Below are 18,190 nucleotides of genomic sequence, written 5' to 3'. Positions count from 1 at the left end.
TAACTGCTCCCCTCAGGTCTGCCTGGAGCTCAGGGATTGCCAGTGACTCCCCAGGGAGCCAGATTGGCTCCGCGTGGGAGGAAGTCTCGGCTCCCTGGGCCCAGCTGCAGGAGAGGAAGGAGTTGGTTTTGCACCATGGGTCGCTGAGGTGCAGAGGGCAGTGGTTTGGGGGGGCTCTTGTCTCCGAGCTAGGGGGAGAAGGCCCCTGTTCTCTCCCCACAGGGGCTCGATGGCGTTGTGGAGCTAACCCCCGTGTGCGCCATTTTGTGTGCCAGATCGAGATAGACGACGGAGCCGAGCTGACCGCCGAGTTCCTGTACGACGAGGTCCACCCCAAGCAACACGCCTTCAAGCAGGCGTTCGCCAAGCCCAAGGGGCCCGTGGGGAAACGGGGACAGAAGCGGCTGATCAAAGGGCCAGGAGAGAACGGCGAGGACAGTTAGATCCCAAAGGGCAGGAAGCCGGGGCAGGAACAGGCCTGTGAACTTCGGACGGCATCCCGAAGGGCAGTTTCCACAGGATCCGCGGCTCCGCTTCCGAGCCTGCCCGCCGAGCCCGGAGAGGCTTTCCCCCTCCTCCTTGTGGGTCAGATCCTGAGCACCTGGCTTCGCTTGGGGGAGGGGCGGGGAGGAAGCCGGGGCAGCGGAGGGATCTGTGGTGGTTTGATTTTCTCTTCCCCCCTCGCTCTCTTGTGTAATTCCTGAGCAGAACGATGTCCCAGTAGGCAGTGAGGTTTAAACGGGTGCTCCTGATGCCCCCTGGCGTGTGACCTGGTAGCTGCACTAACGGAAGGGCTCGCTTACCCAGAGGCCGGGCTCTGGAATTGCTGGTCGGGGTTGGGCTGATGACGAAAGCAGGCGGCTTTCACCTCCCCTTTGTGTGTTGCCTCCGTATCCAAGTCCCTAAGCCTGGACAGCTTTCCCCTATGACGCTGGCTCCTTAGCTGGCCAGTGCCCTGGGACGTGCGCCAGACGGCTTCCTCCCCGGGGACGGGCCAGCGGCTCTACTGCCAGGTGGGATCCGGGGAGCGTGGGGCGGGATCGCTGGCGTTCCTCACCACAGCAGGGCAACTTCCCCCCTTTCCATGGAGGCTGGTGGGCGTGGGGCGAACGCAGCCCCCGGGCAGGCCACCCACAGAGCAGCAGCGTTCTGCCGCGGTGAGTGGAAGCCGGGTAGTTCCTCCCCTCTGGGCGCAGAGGCGGGGCTCTCGGAGAGACTGCGCGTTTCACAGTCCGGGGTTTGCCTTGGATGTGTGTCCCAGTGTGGAGGCTCCTCTGTCACCTGCAGTTCCACCCTCCGGCTTTCCCAGCTTATGGAGCCACTCCCGCAAAACCCGTCTGAGGCCCTGGATGCTGCTCTGCTCCAGAATTAGAAGCTGAGACACTCTGGCCGGCAGTTAAACTGGGGCTCTGGCCCTTTGTCACTGAGTTGAGGGGCAAGGGAGGCTGGGCTCGAGCCACTAACCTGCTGGCAGCTCTCCCTTGCTCCGGGTGCAGTCTGAACATGAGCCGATCACCTGGACCCATGAGCTCCGTATCTGGCTCTGGGCTGCCTCGTAACACCCTGGTGCAGGAACAGCTCTTGTGACACTCACGCCTGGCCCTACGGTTGCATTACTGCCCTGCCCTGGCTCCCCAGACCCACTCTGGCACCTCCTCAGTCCTGAACCCACTGTCCAAAACCAGACTTGGGAAGAGGGGAGCGACCCACAGCCCACCAGGGGTGTTGTGCATGCCAGGCCACCCATAACCCCATTCATCCTCGCGTGTGATAGTTTAGCCCTTCGTTATGCCCAGCAGCCCATCCTTTGTTCTCTAGGGAAGTGGGGACAGCCATGTCCAGCTGAGGGCTACAGGACACCGTCACGCTGCCCGAGACCAGGGTGGTTTTGCGTTGCTGGGCTGCGAGAACATCAGCAGCGGCAGGTTTATCCGTTGCATTCTGCTCTCCGGTTAGCAGGGCTGTCCCTTCACCCTGACTGGGAACATTGGGTATCTGGAGAAGACTTGTAGGTCCATGTGAAGCAGGTTGGCTGAGGTGTTCCCCTGGGGCAGAGGGGCTAGCTGTGGCCCAGGCGGGAGGCCCGGGGAGCTGTGGCGGTGATGAGGAAGGAGCGTGCTGTCCAGGCCCGTGCGCACGAAAGCGTCAGGACTGTCGCCAGGAAAGGGGGAGAGTTGTGGCTGTTGGAAATCCACCTCGTAGCTGTTTGTTTCCGTGGGGCACGGTGTTTCACGCACACGTCATTCCAGCCCTGGGCAGCCTCTGCCTGATCTGTATCGTGTCTGAGGGGACTCAGCCTTGTCCATCCTGGAGCACTGTGGGGTGTTATGTTGGACGCGAAGCCATTGTTTGGTTTTCATTCTCTGCTGCCGTGAAAACTTTGGAAGGCTGTGTCAGCCCGGTGGATTGTCCCAGTCTGAGGAGGAAGAGTCGACATGGAGGTCGGCTCATCCCTTCCAGGTAGGAAATGGGGGGACTTGTTCTAGAGCGCAAGACAGGGAGGTGGCTAGGAAAGGATTTTACACGTCCGTTGGCTCAGCCCATGAGCTGAAATGTCTAGTTCGTGCTGGGTTTTCAGCAGCCCTGGAGGTTTGGCTGCTGGAGGTGATCAGGGCAGTGCTGGGACAGCCCAGCGGCGGGCTAGGGGTAAGCGTTGACCTGGCAGGAGAGTCACTACCAGGGATTTTAGCTGTGGGCCCTCCCTCACCTTCCCTGGCTCAGACTACACACCAGGTCCCAGTCTCAGCTGGCTTTTCACCTCCCTGGCTTTTCAGCGGAACCTCTCGCTTTTCCTGCCAGCAGTCATGGGACCTGGTCAGCAGGACTCTCCTTGTGACAAACCACAAACTATCCAGCTGTGGGGGGGAGAGGAGGGAGTGGAATATCCCTTCCTCTCTCCAGGCCAGCGGCTTTTCAGACGTGTTTTCCTCTGGAGTGAGGCAATAGCTTGTCTCTTCCCGTTGCTCAGCCCTTGCTGACCCTTCTGGCTGCTTGACCATCTGTACCTTAGCCCTGCTTCTTTGGGGGAGTTACGTGAAAGGGTCCACATGCATGCGAGGACCTATTCCACCCATGTTCTGTATTGTGCCGTGGAACACCAGCCCCTCCCTCTGCTATGCGAAGACCCAGTGAAATCAGTGCTCTGTTTTATGGTAAGGCCTCATGTTCTCCCGTTCCCGGATGAACGTGCACAGCCCGCGTTCCAGGAGCAGGCCAGCAGGTGGTGGAACTGTTCTGTCGCAGAGTCCTGGTCTCTCCCTGGGTGGGAATTTGACTTCTCCATCCTCCCTCTGGGCAGGGAGGGCTCACGGAGTTGAGGAAGTTTACATGCTTCTGGCCACCCGGGATCCCAGGAGAAGACACGGACCCCTGGGCGTCTTGATATCTCCAGGGCGCTGGTAGCTGCTGAGCGAGTCGCTCACTTCTGTCCCTAACTCTTTTTCTAAATGGGGAAGAGACTTTAATCCGGTTTAAAGAGTCTGCACTGTAAACAGACCATCCCGGTCATCTCTGTACCAGTGGTGGGCAACCTGCATGCTGCATACAGCCCATTGGGATTCTGCCTGCGGCTTGCACATCCCCTCTCTGCCCCCCTCTCCACGTTCTTCTTGCACCCTGGGGCACTGGAGCCCCACACTTACCTATGCCTCCCCCTTCCTCCCAGCACTTTGAATCAGCTGATTCGTGCTCCGGCCCTGCCGCTCCTCCTTCCTCCCAGAGCTTGAACTGCTTTGGATCAGCTCATTCGTGGTGCTCTGAGTGCTAGGAGGGAGGGGGAATGAAGTGTGGGGCTCCTGTGCCCCAGTGTGCAAGAGGCGCGTGGGGGAAGGGGGCAGAGAGGGGACGTGCAGACATGGAACATCAATAGGCCGCAGGTTACCCACCATTTTCAATCTTGCGGCCTACTGAGATGAAGGAGGCTACTCATGCAGCTTGCTCGCCTTGGCTGCTCTAGAACCGTGTGGCGTTTGGACTCGTTACCTTTGCCCCCACGCTTGGTGCAAGCCATTGCCTGGCAGTGATGCGAAGGTCCAGTCGGAACTCGCCCAACAGGCGAACAAGCGGAGCTCTAGGGCCTGTCGGGACCTGCGTGAAGGAAGGGATTCCCAGTGGCTCTGTCCCCTCCTCGCCCCACGTGCTCCATGCTTAAGGACAAATTCTGCTCCTGGAATCGTGTGTCCCCTCCTCCCCCCTCTCTCAATGCGTGCCGGGGGGTGGGGCTTGTGACGCTGACCACTGGGCCCTTGGAATGATGTCTGGCTGGCCATGGTGAGATCTTCCAAGGCTCATTGAGGGAGTCACGTAGCCTGAAAATCTTCTGCCACTTCCCCAATGGGGCTGTCTGCAGTAGCTCTTTCCCCCACCCCCATTTCCTTGGTGGGATGGAGGAAGGCCCACCCAGCCCCATCCACCCTCCAAGTTGCTATTTTAGGGGGATCTGTCCTGAGCTCCTTGGGCAACTGTGTAGATGTTACAGCAGCCTCAAGGTCTCCGATCCCTCCCTCGAGAGGGATGTGTGTGGGGGGGAGAGTGGGACCTGAGAGCTCCTGGCAGGAACTCTGCCCTCTGAATAGCTCCATCTCTACTGTGGGGCAGCTCTGTGGCCCCTGAGTCCCTTCTGCACCAGCCTGAATGTTCCTGGGGTTAGCCCGGCCAACTCAGAGCTGGTGCGTGTGGGAGCCATGGGCCAAGGTGTCCATTCCTCCTGCTAGGACACTACTGGGCTGGCTTCTGGCCCAAATCTACGAAGACCTGGTCTCCAGGCTGTCCTGGGAGTCGCGTAGGCCATGCAGATGGTGCTGAATGGTGAAAACCAAGGGACGTCCGTGATTGGTTCAGATCTGAGTGCTAGCGCCGCTGCTGACCACTTGGCTGAGGGCGGATGGGCGGCAGCACCTACACAGGAGGATGGGGGACTTCTCAGCTTCTAGGGGAGGTGAATGGTCAGCAGCCCTTGAGCCTCCAGTGCACGTTGGTAACACTGAGCTTGTCTACACTAAGGACTTTTGGGGGGGACGTTCCCTAGAGGGGCTGTTGGTCTATTCAGTTGTAGCAGGGGCAGCCCTAGGGGAGACTGGCTGCTTCTGGAGGCTTTACCACCGGGTTGTGGGGATACATTGGCCAGGTCAGTGGGCTGAAAGCGGTTTTGCCCTATTGGCACATCAGCTGTGGCTGCGGCAGCCGAACCAGCGATAGCTGCGGGGCGGGTGCAGCCCGTGGGGAGGCAGGCTGGGCGGCGGCATGGGTCTGAGGCTGTGGGGAGAGAATCAGAACACACTGTACTCAACACTGTATTTTCTAAAGAATAAAATATTTTTAAAACAACGTGAGTGTGTGTGGTTCGAGTGGCAGTTCCCTGCTATCGCACGCTGCCTGCTGCTAACAACACTCCTTCCAGTGCAGGGCCCCGCTGAGACCCCCGGCACCAGAGCGGGTCCGTAATGCACCTAGGGGTGGAATGAATGTTAAGTCTAAACTGTCGTGCTGCAATTGGTAATAAAAACCCTCCATCCGTTCTCCCCTGAAACTTCAGTCCCATTAGCTAGCTTCTTTGCCATCTTTCAGATCACTGTGAAGACACGGAACTTGTCTCTATTGCGCCAAAACGTCGCCGGAGCTGAATTTGTCAGTAGGAACTTCCGAGTGGGAGAAACCAAACCAGACTCCTCTGCCTCTTAAATCATCATTCACGCGCTGCCAGTCGGAGTAGCTTGTAGCTGCTAGCAATGTTCACGTCTTTCTCCACGCTGGCTGTCTAAACAGCTGCTTAACCTCTGAGAAGGGCTATGTCTACATTCGCGGCTTCTTGCGCGAGTAATATGCAAATGAGGCTAAGCGTGGAATATTGCTGAGCCTCATTTGCATACCTAATGAGCCACCATTTTTTTCAGAAGAGGCTCTTGCGCAAGGAGTGTCTACACTGCCCCTTCTTGCGCAAGAAAAACCCTCTTGCTGTTACACCTGTTACTTTTCAGGAAGAACGGCATTGCGCAAGAAGGGGCAGTGTAGACACTCCTTGCGCAAAAGCCTCTTCTGAAAAAAATGGTGGCTCATTAGGTATGCAAATGAGGCTCAGCAATATTCCACGCTTAGACTCATTTGCATATTACTCACGCAAGAAGCCACGAGTGTAGACATAGCTCAGGTGGCTAGTTCCCAGGTGGAAATTACCCGAAGGTTGGGCTTTGAGTCCTCTCAACTGAGCTTTTCCATTGCATCATGGAATGTGTTTTTTAAAAAGACCAAAACTCTCCCTGCTGTAGAGTTGTGTAGGTTGATTTACAGATATTCTGTAGGACTCTAACCGGTCGTAACCTCTCTGGGTGGATACTCTAGCATAGTAATGACCAAAGCCCCACTCAAGATTGGGTCTCTTGACCTTGGACAGACGTAGGCGAGGGCACTTTCACTGCTCCAAACCGTCCTGGCTTCAGGTCGGTGTACTTTGCTGGTTCCCATAGGTGTGGATGAGGCTGACCCAGCTCCCTGCTGGAATGGAGACCTTTCTCACTCCGCTTTGGGCCAGCCAGGCCTCTACGCCAGATTCTGTATGGCCTGCTCACGTACAGGGGAGGTCCTCTTGACCGGCCGGTAACCAAACCAGTGCCCCAGGCGAGAGGGCAGTACCAACCAACCCTTGCCCAATGGGACTGCTCTCTAAAAGGCAGGCCGAGGATTTGGCCTGCCCCCAGGCTTGCGGGGTTCCCGTAGAGCTGGGTTAGTCCTAACTCCGCCGTCGTTCCAAACAGTCAAATTCCCAAGAGACGGGAGGTTGTCAATGGAGGGCTGGGGCTCTTATTTTGGTGCGGTTGTATCGGCGATGGGGCCATAAGTGTCTGCTTGAGGCACTGCCAGACAAGCCTGACACATTAGCTGTGGGGTATAGACACGGGCAGCGGAGCTGGGGTCTGCTCCAGCTCGCCCCTCGCCGGCTTGGTTCTGAGCCAGTGCTCGGTGGCTGGAGCTGTAGGACGCTCCCAAAGCCATGCTGGGAGGAGAACCTGGAGCCTTGCTGTCACTGCATAGAGTAGCCTTGTGTGTCAGGGATGTGAGGCAGGCCTGTTTGACTCTCCTGTGGCTTCCCGGGCCAGGGTGTGTAACTCATCAGTAGTGTGGCTGGGGCTGCTCGTTAGCTCCGTTCCCGCCTGATCCCCAGCAGAGTCCGCGTGGTGATCTGGACAGGCTCTTCTGTGCCGGGACGTTGTTCTGTGCTGGAGGAAGGCGAGGCCTGGTGTGGCCGAGAGGGTGAGTAGTAAAACCGTGGGCTCCTGTCAAGCAGAGCAGCAAAGCACTTGCAAGGCCAGACAAATGAAAGGTATCGTTAACTCTGCGCTGGATTCCTGGGAGGCCTGGGACGAGAAGGGTGAGTGAGCCCAGGGCAGGGAGAAGGGAGCAGGGAGCAAGTCCCAGCTGTGGCAGAAGCAGGGGGGTTTCCAAATTCCTTTTCGACCATGTGCCTGTCAGAATTCCTGGGGCAGCTGGGACCTGCCTCTCTCCTCGCAGTTCCCTGTGCTTTTGCAGGTGTGTTCAGGGAGGCTAAAATAGAAGTGGCTGAAGGCAGAGGGTTTTCCTTCCGGAAGGGCTCAGCTTTAACAGCTGGCTGTGGATGCGCCCCAAAGGCTCAGCCCAGTTTGGCTTTGGAGGTAAGGTGCTGGCTCATGTGGTCTTAGAACTAGTCCAGATGAGACCCTGTTCATTTGAACACGCTCCAGACAGGTGGAGTTGAATTCTGGGGTGTAGACTTGGGTTCCTCTCTGCCAGTTAATTCAGATTAGTCTTTGCCATCTTGTCTCCACTTGTGTTAGCTGTCAGCTAGCATGCTTTAACTCCCTCCTTCGAAATCCTGTGTAGATGAACTTGATATACGGAACAGGGCAGGGCAGGGTGTGCACTGGTTTTGTGCTGACCCCTTTTTTCAAGCAGGACTAAATTAATGAGCTCAACAGGAGGGATGCCTGCCATGTGCCCTTTTCAGCCCTCAGTCTCAGCCATGCCCACTGCTGCTAATGAGCGGTTCCCCAGGTGCAGAGGCAGCAAGAGGCTGTCTCAGGGACCACGCCTGGCTACCCGTGGCCGGGCGAACGCGGAAGAGTTGCTGTAATCACAATGTGCTCTGAGTCGACGCTGTGAATTAAAGCCCCATGGGAAACGATGCCTCTGCTCTTTAGTTGGAAGGGGAACTGCCAGGAGCTCACAGCTGACTGGGGTCAAAGGAACGTCAACGCTCCCGTCTTCCATGACCGCTGGCTGCTGAGTGGGGGCTGAGGTTTCCTCACTTGAATCCATAGCTCCCAGGCACTTGGCTGGGGAAATCTGAGCAGCTGGCTGAGGAAGCATAATGTGCTCCAGCACCAAGAGAACACCCCAGCCTGCACAGCAGCTACTCTCTATGGCTCATTGGCCTTACAGGGGAGGGTTCAAATTGGAGGCACCTACAGTACAATTGCCTTCCCCCTGCTTATTATTGGCCCACAGGGTCTGGCTTTCCCTGTGCTCAGATAAGCTGTGAGCAGCAGTGACAGTGTAAGAGCCCAGAGGTGACTGGCTCCAGCAGAGGCAGCATAAAATGTCATGCCACTGCTGCCACCACACCGCATGTCTGATTGCTAGGAAGGCAGTAACTGGAAATAGCAGCGGGTCAGATCTCCCTACAGGGGTCCCGCTGACATTGCACAATGCCTCGTCTGTATTCCTTCACGGAGGAACCGTCTTACCACCCAGACTCCTTAGTTCTTCCCTTCCCTCTCCTTCCGTAAACCCCGCCCCCAGTTCTCATGTTTTCCGCCCTGTCCCTCCCAGTGCTGCCTGATGTCGCCTGGCCTGGCAGGAGCACAAGGTGTCAGATGGTATAAAGACGCCGACTGTGGCTAACTGTCGAACGTTTTCATTGACTCTCTGGGGCCATCCCCAAAGTGAAAGGAAATCTTGCATTCTCCGCCTCAAACGCTATTGCCTGTGGGCCCTTTGTCTACAGAGCCCTCGTGGACACACAGTGGATGGTAGGAGAAGGGTTTTCTCTGGCAGGATGGGGACATGCTTCCCCAAACACCAGCAGCTCTGTTGTGGGGTGCAGCTAAGTCCAGGCTGGGGGCTTCACCAGCACGGCTATGTTGGCTGGGGAGCGGAGAGCAATTTTTTCTTACCCTCGACTGATGTAGTTATGTCTACAGGGGCCTGGCCCAAGTGTTGGCTGATGCTGGGCTGCCTTGGATGGAGTCAAAGGCAAACTTCTGGGTAGATGAGTAAAGAATTCGTCTGACTCAGACCACTCAGCCTTTGCTAGTTGCAGGGGGTGTAGCCTGTGGGAAGAGAGCTTAGGCTGGGATGTTCAAAGGCACCTCAGGAAAGTCAACACCCAAGGCCCGTTGACATTCGAGGGGAGTTGAGTGGTTGACTGGCCTTGGAAAGTCTCCTCCCCAATCCTATGGCAGTTCCTAAGGATAGGATGCCCCTTCCCTGTTACCTCCCGAGCTAGGCCCCTCGTGCAGGTTGGAAATCGTTCAGAGGGCAGATGGAGAATTCAGGGGCCAGGCCTGTACGCCACCACATGGTAGTCACATGGAAAATATTTAATGAAGAAAAATCAACTCAACTCAGTCTCCCGTAAAGGGAATGCAAGACCACACGCACATCCAGGAGTTAAAATAGCACCAGCCCCTTTGGGAAGGCACCTAAAAATGATCTGAGTAGGAAAAGTCCCTTCTGCATATAAATAGGAATGTATTTAAATATATTGATGGTTCCCAGAGGCAAGAGTGTGGGCATTGGTTAACCCTACTGTAAACGGCTACTCCTGACTAGCGTGGGGTTTTAAAAAGGAGCAATAGAAAACTGTTCTTTATCTGGCTGGAAAAATTGCACCCTAGTGTTTTTAAAGCTGCCATGCTGGTAGAAAGTCACTGACCTAAGTGAAGAATGTGCTAGCACCCTGCAAACAATGCTGGGAAAAAAACCATACCTGCTCTCTGCTGCATGACCCCCTTTGAGGAGGGAGGGGTCATGTATAGGGGGGTCATGGGAGCTGGTAGGATGTCTGGAAACTTTCCAGTCCTCTTGCCAATGTGCAGAACCTGCTGCTGTTTTCCCTCCTTCCTCGTCCTTCCTTTTCCAGGGTTCACGTCACATCACTGGCTTCACAAATTCACATGGAAGATGTCGCAAAAGTGGATCACATGTCCCACGTCCATATTGCAGCCACCACCAAGACAGGGATGCGCAAGTCCCATGCGCAAAGCTGGTGGCTCTGCCCCCGGGAGCGGCAATGTTTCCCCCTCCAGCCCCGGTAGCAGTGACACAGGAACTCTTGCCTCATCCTGCCCTTCTGCTGGGAGGTCAGGACTCCTTTTACAGACACACGGGGTCCGTGGGCGGCGCTCTCCACGTGGATCTGGAAGGAGCTCGCGTCCAGGTGCAGGTAGCTGTCCGAGTCTGCCTGCCTGCGAAAGCAGCGGCCATGGTTGTTGCAGACGAACCGGCTGCAGAGTTTGGCTGCCGTGGTCACGTTGACGATGTAAGGGCCGAGGGTGGTAGTCAGGTATTTCTGGATCTTCGCACAGATGTGCTAGAGAAGGAAAATTAAAGCAGTTACTGTGCTGTTCAGTACCAATAACAGGCTGTGCTGTTCTAGACTCAGCGGCTAGCAGGGGCCACTGTGATCTTACCACCTATGTATAGGATTGCCCCAAATTAAATCTTGCTTCAAGTCCAAAAGCTGTAACTGAACTAGCCTGGATTTTTTTAGGATAAGCATCCAGGCCCTCCCCTTAAAAACAGTGCCTTGTTTCTAGTCTGAATGTCCAGCCCTGGGCTCTTGTTATTGCTTTATCTGCCAGCTTGAAGAACCATCTAATATGGAATTTCTGTTGCCCATGTAGGTACTTGGCAAGGCACTTCTTAGCCTTCCCTGTGATGCGCTAAAGGTGCTGGAAGGTTGTTTTCCCCTTCTACAGTCATTGTCACAGCTCTTCGTGGTTCCAATTCATCATCTGTCTGGAACTGAGTACTTTGGAACTGAGCACAATATGCCAGTAGCTGTTGCAGTGAAAATTACTTAATTGCCAAGTAGAAAGATGATAATATAACCTCCTCCTAAACCTTCATCTACAACTTGTTTTCTTCCAGATAATGGATGTAAATATTAAATGGCATAGGGCCAAGAACCAATCTCTGCAGGATCCCCCTACAAACACATCAGCTTGATGGTGATTCCCAGGGTCCAAAATGTAATTAACAATTAGTCAGCTTTTAATTCATTCAACATGTCACACTGCTTTTCTATCAGTTTCTTAATCAAAATATGACGTGGCACTAAGTCAAATGCCTAATGGAAGGCTAAGTATAAAACATCAACTCCATTTATCAGCCAAACTTGTAAACTCATCAAGTTAATATCCAATTAGCTTGAGCCATTTTCTATAAACCATGTTGATTGGCAAGAAGTAAGATTTTCCTTTTCTAAATGCTTTATTGAGTCTCTTATCAGCCATTCCAGTGTTCTGGTGAGGATCAAATTCAAGGGGTCAGGTTTTTAATTACTTGTGTCATCCTGTTTTACCCTGAAAACCAGAAACAATGTTATCTTCCGTTCAATCTCCTGTGTGTCCAAAAGTTATTAAAAATCAACATTAAGTATCCAGAGAGCTCCTACACTAGCTTTTTTTTAAAATGTGGGGAGCAATTGGTTTGGGCCTGAGCTTTTGAAAACGTCTCTCTGTTGTAGGAGCTACGGTTTAATCACCATCTGTCACAAGTGGAATGGAAAGTATTTCATAATCTGCTGAGGTTCGTGTCATCTGGCTTTCCTCAAATACAGAACAGACGTATTTTTGAATAGTTGTGCCTTTTCTGCATTACTATTGACAATGCTATCATTTCCACCTCCTGAGGACTGAGTACCATTAAGACTTCTTTTGTTCCTGGTATATTTAAAAATCTCCTTCCTGTCCTCAATACTACTGGCAACAGATTTCCTCTCGTGGGGTTTTTTGCTTCCCTTATCAATCTTCTAAAATGTCTGGCTTCTAATTGACATTCAGTGCGATCCACGTCCCTTCTTTTTTTGTGTGTTATATTAGATCTCTCTCTCTCTCTCTCTCTCTTTTTTTTTTTTTTTTAAATGCCCGTGTATCCTCTTTTCTCAATTGAGGGACTGAGTAATCCCATTTTGAAAACATCAATTACTTTCAATCACTTAACTGGGCTGGTTATTATTAGTCTGCTAGTAGTAGCTCAGAGACCTCAGCTGGGATCAGGAGCCTATGGTGATCCAAGCTGAGGTCTTCTGATGCTACTGGAAGACTAATAACAAGCGATTAAGCAGGATGTTAAACAACAACCACTAAACTTAATGTTAGCCATCTTGACACTAGCAGCTCTCGATCATTTGAATCCGTTGTTGATTTTAATAAGCCTTGTAGCAGGGTCCGAGTGCCCCGGGACTGGAAGAAAGCGACTGCTGTGCCTGTAGTTAATGGGAGGAACTGAGAGGGGGTTGTGGGCCTGTCAGCCAGACTTTGATTCTGGACAGAGGAGGGGAATGGCCACCATGGATGTTAATAAAGATCTGCTAGTGGGGAGCAGCATGTGTTTATGGCAAATAAATCACTGCAAGCTAACTTGCCAGCCCTTGCTCTGAAGAATTGAATAGACAAGGCAGCCAAAGCGGGGGGACAGGCAAGGCTGCTGTTGTCCTGCTGGAGTGAAGAAACTGAGGCAGGGAGCCAATTTCCCTCTAAGTGGCGCAGTAGCCAATTTAGTGCCACGTAGGCTCTCAGGGCTCGGATGGGGCAGGGGAGGGAGGGAGAGGCCTCCTCCTCCTCCCCCCCCCCCAGCCCTAAACTTGCCAGGGTGAGAGATGCCCTAACCCAGCATGACATCCCCCTTCTGGCCCCAGTTCAACTCCAGTCCAGACCTGCTGTGGCCAGAGAGGAGGTGCCTGGGGGCAATTAAAGGGGGCCCAATCCCAGAAGCAGGTGTGCATGCGTGCCAGCCTCCCCCCTTCTCCTTGGCCCCCCCCCCCCCCCAACAATCAACAGTAGCTCCACAAGGTGCCTGTATTACCCGGTTGCGAGAATAATCCGCACCTCCCCAGAGAACGATCCCATGAGCCCCCAGCGCTGCCGCCTGCCCGATCGTGTTTGCCAGGTCTGTCTGCAAGAAGAGAAAGCGGCAGCGCGGTGAGAAGGCCAAGCAGAGACAGAGTCGCGAGCGTCCAGCAAAGCACCCAGCGGATGCAGTTCCTCACCCGGTCCTGCTGCCAAAGTAGGGGGGTATGGCTGGGCAGGGGAGGCCCACCCTGGAGGGGCAGCAGCTCGGCCTCTTCCCTTGCAGCATTCGGAGTGAGAGTCCCAACCGTTCCGGGCCTGCATGTGCAGGGACGGCAGCCGGGCTCCTTGCAACTCCATGCACCAGGGTACCCCGGAGCGCGTTTTTGCAACCGAGGGCCACACGCCGATGAAGAAGCGGGATTACTAACGGTGTCGCCGTAGGACCGAGTGGCCGGACGTCGCAGCCGGACTCCCGCGGCACAGCCGGCCTCGTTCAATATCTAGCCACTAACTCTTCACGCAGGATTAAGTCACATTCACACAGACCCCCTCGCCCAGCCCGGCCCGCCCTCCTTGCAAAGCAGAGGTGCCTGCTTCTTCCTAGCTCCCTGCAGTGCTGGGGCTAAAGGGGCAGGGTTTGCGCCCTACTGTGGGCCCATTGCAGGGGCGGCTAGGCACAGCGGGCGGGCGGCAGGACGGCATCTCACCTGGGTTAGCTCCTTCAGGGTGTAGGTGTAGAAGGGCCGGGCGTAGGCGAAAACCGGCAGGGAGTGGTTGGCGGAGGGCAGCTGAGCCACTCGCAGTGCTTCACGCAGCTTGGCCCGCACGAACTTCTTGCCCTGCGGGGAGTCCTTCAGCACCTCCTCCATGTAGATGGAGGGGTAGAGGGCCTTGCTCTGCTCCCACAGCCACTGCAGCTGGTTGTTGCGTTGCACCTCCACCTGGGGGCAGCCCCCAGTGAAGTTCTCGAAGTCACCCCAGTAGTGGTAGTTGTAGCATTCGGGGAAGAGGTAGTAACCCCACCAGCCCTCCGGGCGCAGCGACCGTGCCAGCTTGAGGGTCTCCACCATGAACCTGGCTGCAGCCGTCTCCCACTCCCACTTGGCCACCTTCTCCACCTGCTTGTTGGACCAGTCGGGGTTCCTCTGCCGGACCAGCCAGGCAGACATCTCTCGATAGACCTTCTTCTTGGCCCAGTTCCGGATCCACTTGGGTCTCCAGTTCTCCCAGTCGATCACCGACAGGCCAGCGAAGGAGGGGGAGGGCACGGCCGTGGCGATGTCGTCGGCCATCTTGTCCAGGTGGTGTGGCAGGCTGGCGTTCTGGGGGCAGCCGCCGTTGACGGCCACGGGGGGTGTGGCGGTGCTCAGGTAGTAGGGGTACAGACCCAGCTGGTCGTAGTAGAAGATGGTGACGTTCCCACCGATGAAGTGTTCCTGCCTGTTTGCCAGGAGACAGAAAGAGGCCACGCTGAGGGGCACCTGGTAGGCGCTCTGGCACCGAGCTGTGGGGGCGTTCCAGGCCACCAGAAAGGGCCGGTCTGGCACAATGGGGGGCAAGGAGGGCTTCAGGCTATGCCCCCAGGACGGCTCAGGATGCAGGAGCAGCATCAGCCAGACGACGTGGAGCCTGAGGGCTGGTGAGGTCCAGGCTGGGAGCCCACCCGAACTGGGCCTCGCTGCAGTTTCTTCCACTCTGCTGTAAGAAGGGTGGAAATGACCATCAGTCAGTCCAAGGCCGGGGGCAGAATTTCTACAGCTCAGCCCCAGCAGTGCCCCTAGGGGAAGAGAAGCCAGGTCACCTTTACGTCAGCAAACCAGACCTCCCTCGGGGGGAGGGGGAGGGGAGAATGGGGTGCCCTTCCCAGCCCGTGAAGTCATGTCTCCTGTTCTTCCTCCCCTTTGAGGCTCTGTATGAATGCACAACCCCTCACCCCTGCTCCCCACCTCTGTTCCCTCCGCACCCCTCCCCCATCTTCCTCTAGTGCTCCCTTTAGCAGCTTCTCCCACCAATGGCTCCTCGGCTGGATCCTCATAGGCATTTAGGCATTGCCCTCTCTTTGTTACCTTGCTCCCTTTGCTGGAGAAGGCTGCTCCATCTGGTGCCCACAGTGCTCCCTCTCTCCTGCTGGATGCCCGCTCCTTCTCTTTGCCTCCCCATCCCCGTCTCCTCCCTGATGCCAGCTGCGCCCGCTCCTGACCCTGATCTTTCATTCCCAGTTAGCGTCAGCCTCCCAGGGCAAAGGCCGCATCTCTGAGCGCTCTGTGAGCCCTGCAGATGGGGACGGGGCTAGCGGAAGCACAACCCTGCCCTGCTCTGGGCTGGCTCGCACCTTTCTGGGGGTTGTTTCTCTTCACGGGGGTGGGCCCAAGAGCCAGCCCAGCGGGCTGGTGGCAAAGAGCCTGCCTGAGGCAGGAACAGGCTCCCTGGGGAAGCGCTGGGTTTGCAAAGTGCCTCTGTGCCACACGCTGCCCTCTGTAATTGGCAGGTAATTCAATTTACAATAATACATGGATGTTCTTCTGTCTCCGGCAGCTCGGGGGTCGCTGCTCAGCTTGCAGTGCAATTCATACAAGCTGCTAAGTACTAAGCTGTCTTGGGGCTGCTGCCACCAAGGCCCTGCGCCCCTCACCATGGGAGTCCCCCTAAGCCAGCGGTGTGAGGCCAGTGTAACGTAGGTGTATGCAAGGAGCCTATGAAACCCTTACTAGCTAAACTCCAGCTTCTCCTACACAAGGGCTACGTCTACACTGGCATGATTTTCCGGAAATGCTTTTAACGGAAAAGTTTTCCGTTAAAAGTATTTTCGGAAAAGCGTGTCTAGATTGGCAGGATGCTTTTCTGGAAAAGCACTTTTTCCGGAAAAGCATCCGTGGCCAATCTAGATGCGCTTTTCCACAAAAAAGCCCCGATCGTCATTTTCGCGATCGGGGCTTTTTTGCGGAAAACACTACTGTGCTGTCTACACTGGCCCTTTTCCGGAATAGTTTTCTGGAAAAAGACTTTTGCCAGAATGGGAGTAGCATAGTTTTGCCGGAAAAGCACTGATGATTTTACATTAGATCGTCAGTGCTTTTCCGGAAATTCAAGCGGCCAGTGTAGACAGCTGGCAAGTTTTTCCAGAAAAGCGGCTGATTTTCCAGAATAACTTGCCAGTGTAGACACAGCCAAGATGTCTGAGTCAAATCTCAGCCTCGGAGACTGGGAGGAGGATGGAACAGATACAGATAGGACCGGGAAGTGGAGGTGGCTAGGCCATACCTGGAGGGAACGTACCTAGCACAACATACCTAGAGAGGTGTGAGACTAGATGCCCAGGGCATGTGGCAATGAGGTAACCCAAAGTGTGTTTTCACATGGAAACACACAACAGCGGCAGAACTGGAAGTGTCAAAATGGCCAGGGAAGAAGCAGGAGCCCAGCCCAGACAGGAGGCAGTGGTGCAGGTCCGTGTTCAGTGTAGAAGAGGGAGGCAGGGACTGGAAGGAGGCGGAGTCGGAGGCTACTTCTAAGCTACAGCTGCTGTGGATGGCAGTTGTCAGGGATTAAAACATGATAGTTCCTCCCGGCTGGCCCCTGTGAGATTTGCAGGCAAAAAGGTGGCACAAACCCGTCAGCATGAGGGCAGGTGAGGGCTCTGGGAAGGGGGCACCTGCCCTCTGGGATCTGGCACAAGGACCCTGAATTAGTTTTGCCCAGGCCAACAGACAGGCCTTTGCGGGTGATGACTTGCAGTCTCTGCTGTCTTATATTTGGACCTGCGCTGCTGAGGAGAAAGACTCCCTAAGACATTTCCCTGCCCATCCCTGGTCTCGGAGAGACTCACAGAGCAAGCGTGTGACTGTCGGAGAGTCAGGGAAGGAGATGCCACCATTGTTCTGAGGGACCCCGGCAGAGTTGGCACCCTTGGTCTGAGCCAGCATCTCCGTGCCCCACACACAGCACCCATGCTACCAAGCTGCCAGCTCAGAGTCATCGCCTGGCCTATGTAAGCCGAGGCACTGAGATGAGAGCGAGTGACGCGCCAGCTGGCTTTTAACTCCGGCTGCGGAGGCTCATGGCTTTAGCTCCTAACGTCGCCTGTTCAATCCCACCTGCCAACAACTTGGGTCCGTTGGCTTTGCATCCGGTTAACACTTGAGCAAAAGTTTGAAGGAGTCTCCTGTTTTATCCTGGACTGCCACCCCCCGCCTCATTTGTAGGCCATCCACGAGCCATCCATGCATTCTAGGCCGAGTCTGCCTGTGTGGCCTGCCCCCAGATTACTTGGTAGCGCAGGATCTGGGACTGGCAGCCTCACACCTTAGCCAGGGATGGGCTCGCTCCGGGTGACTGCGTCCCTCCATGCCCGGGGCTCGTGACTGGCCTCACTACTCAGTGAGCAGCCAGAGCCTCCTGCTGCTCCCGCAACCGCTGTCAGCAGACGCGACCCCTTCCCACTTCATCACAGCAGGCAAAGGGCTTTGGGTCCGCGGCGACGCCGGCGACGAGCCCCAGAACCTCTGGCGGGTTCCTGGTGGCGGTAACAACAGCAGAGTAACCATGGCAACCCAACCACCCTCTCCTCCTGCGGGGCCCTGGGGAGCACAGCGGTGGGCACTGCCCTGAGGCGCGGGGTGCTTGTTCTTTCCGTTTCATTGGACCGCAAAGCGAAAGGCCCAATCCAGGGAGGTGCTGGGCTCCCCCGAAGCACCCTCGCTGCCCGGCAAGGCCTGTGGCAAGGCAGGGAGCGTAGCGCCCTCAGACCCACACTCCCCGCTCCTAGACACCTGGCCAGGCAGCTGTGTGCAGGCAAAGCTGCCCCCAGCTGAGCACTAAGGGTAATCCTGGCAGACTTAGCGGGGTGGGGGGAGTCAGAGATTCCCGCCCTGAGAAGTGCAGCCGACATTAGGGCAAGGGTACACGGAGGAGGCACGTGTGCCCACTGGCCCTGCACTGCGGGGATGCAGGCTGACTCACCCCCCATGTTCTTTGAACAGGGTTTTAATCCACAGCTCAGTTCAAGTCTGGCAGCCCGGTTGGGGCCAGAGCCTGTGGCACTCAGGTCAGGGGTGGGGGGGCACCTGGCAGACTGGCGGTAGGGTGGGGGCTGGTGTCTGGCCAAGGCCAACAGCCCAGTCGGGGGCATTGGACAGGGCCGGAAA

General features: G+C 55.8%; 2 protein-coding genes across 8 annotated transcripts in view; one reads left to right on the top strand and one right to left on the bottom strand.

Moving 5' to 3' along the window:
* The window catches only part of TWF2 (twinfilin actin binding protein 2), a 58,814-nt gene extending 53,489 nt beyond the window's left edge, over positions 1 to 5,325 (top strand). For all 3 annotated transcript variants that reach the window (XM_075939442.1, XM_075939441.1, XM_075939440.1), the window contains one exon: positions 276 to 5,325. In XM_075939442.1, coding sequence (XP_075795557.1) covers positions 276 to 443 — 168 coding nt within the window. In that variant the 3' untranslated portion in view covers positions 444 to 5,325. The remainder of the gene's footprint in view (positions 1 to 275) is intronic.
* Positions 5,326 to 10,168: 4,843 nt separating this feature from the next.
* On the bottom strand, positions 10,169 to 17,980 carry LOC102444622 (hyaluronidase-4-like). 5 transcript variants are annotated; one of them, XM_075939436.1, is made up of 4 exons: positions 17,313 to 17,980; positions 13,754 to 14,744; positions 13,060 to 13,149; positions 10,169 to 10,561 (listed from the first exon to the last, which is right to left on the bottom strand). In XM_075939436.1, exons 1-4 carry the CDS (start codon positions 17,390 to 17,392, stop codon positions 10,169 to 10,171), a joined length of 1,554 nt encoding a protein of 517 aa, XP_075795551.1. In that variant the 5' UTR covers positions 17,393 to 17,980. The 5 variants fall into 5 exon arrangements, with proteins under 5 accessions (XP_075795551.1, XP_006127702.3, XP_075795552.1 ...); XM_006127640.3 differs by having other exon boundaries at positions 17,349 to 17,980; XM_075939437.1 differs by having other exon boundaries at positions 13,754 to 14,741; positions 17,349 to 17,980.
* Between the last annotated feature and the right edge of the window lie 210 nt (positions 17,981 to 18,190).

The sequence above is a fragment of the Pelodiscus sinensis genome, chromosome 11 (assembly GCF_049634645.1).
Source record: "Pelodiscus sinensis isolate JC-2024 chromosome 11, ASM4963464v1, whole genome shotgun sequence".
NCBI lineage: Eukaryota > Metazoa > Chordata > Testudines > Trionychidae > Pelodiscus > Pelodiscus sinensis.
Note: the sequence above shows the minus strand (reverse complement) of the source record. Positions and strands in the feature narration are given on the sequence as shown.

Coding starts and splice junctions, on each gene's coding strand:
- LOC102444622 (XM_075939436.1), bottom strand. CDS start 17,392: ATGGAGGGACGCAGTCACCCGGAGCGAGCCCATCCCTGGCTAAGGTGT. Junction 14,745..17,312: donor CCCAGATCCTGCGCTACCAA/GTAATCTGGGGG, acceptor CCCTTCTTACAG/CAGAGTGGAAGAAACTGCAG. Junction 10,562..13,059: donor CGGATTATTCTCGCAACCGG/GTAATACAGGCA, acceptor TTCCTTCTCTAG/CACATCTGTGCGAAGATCCA.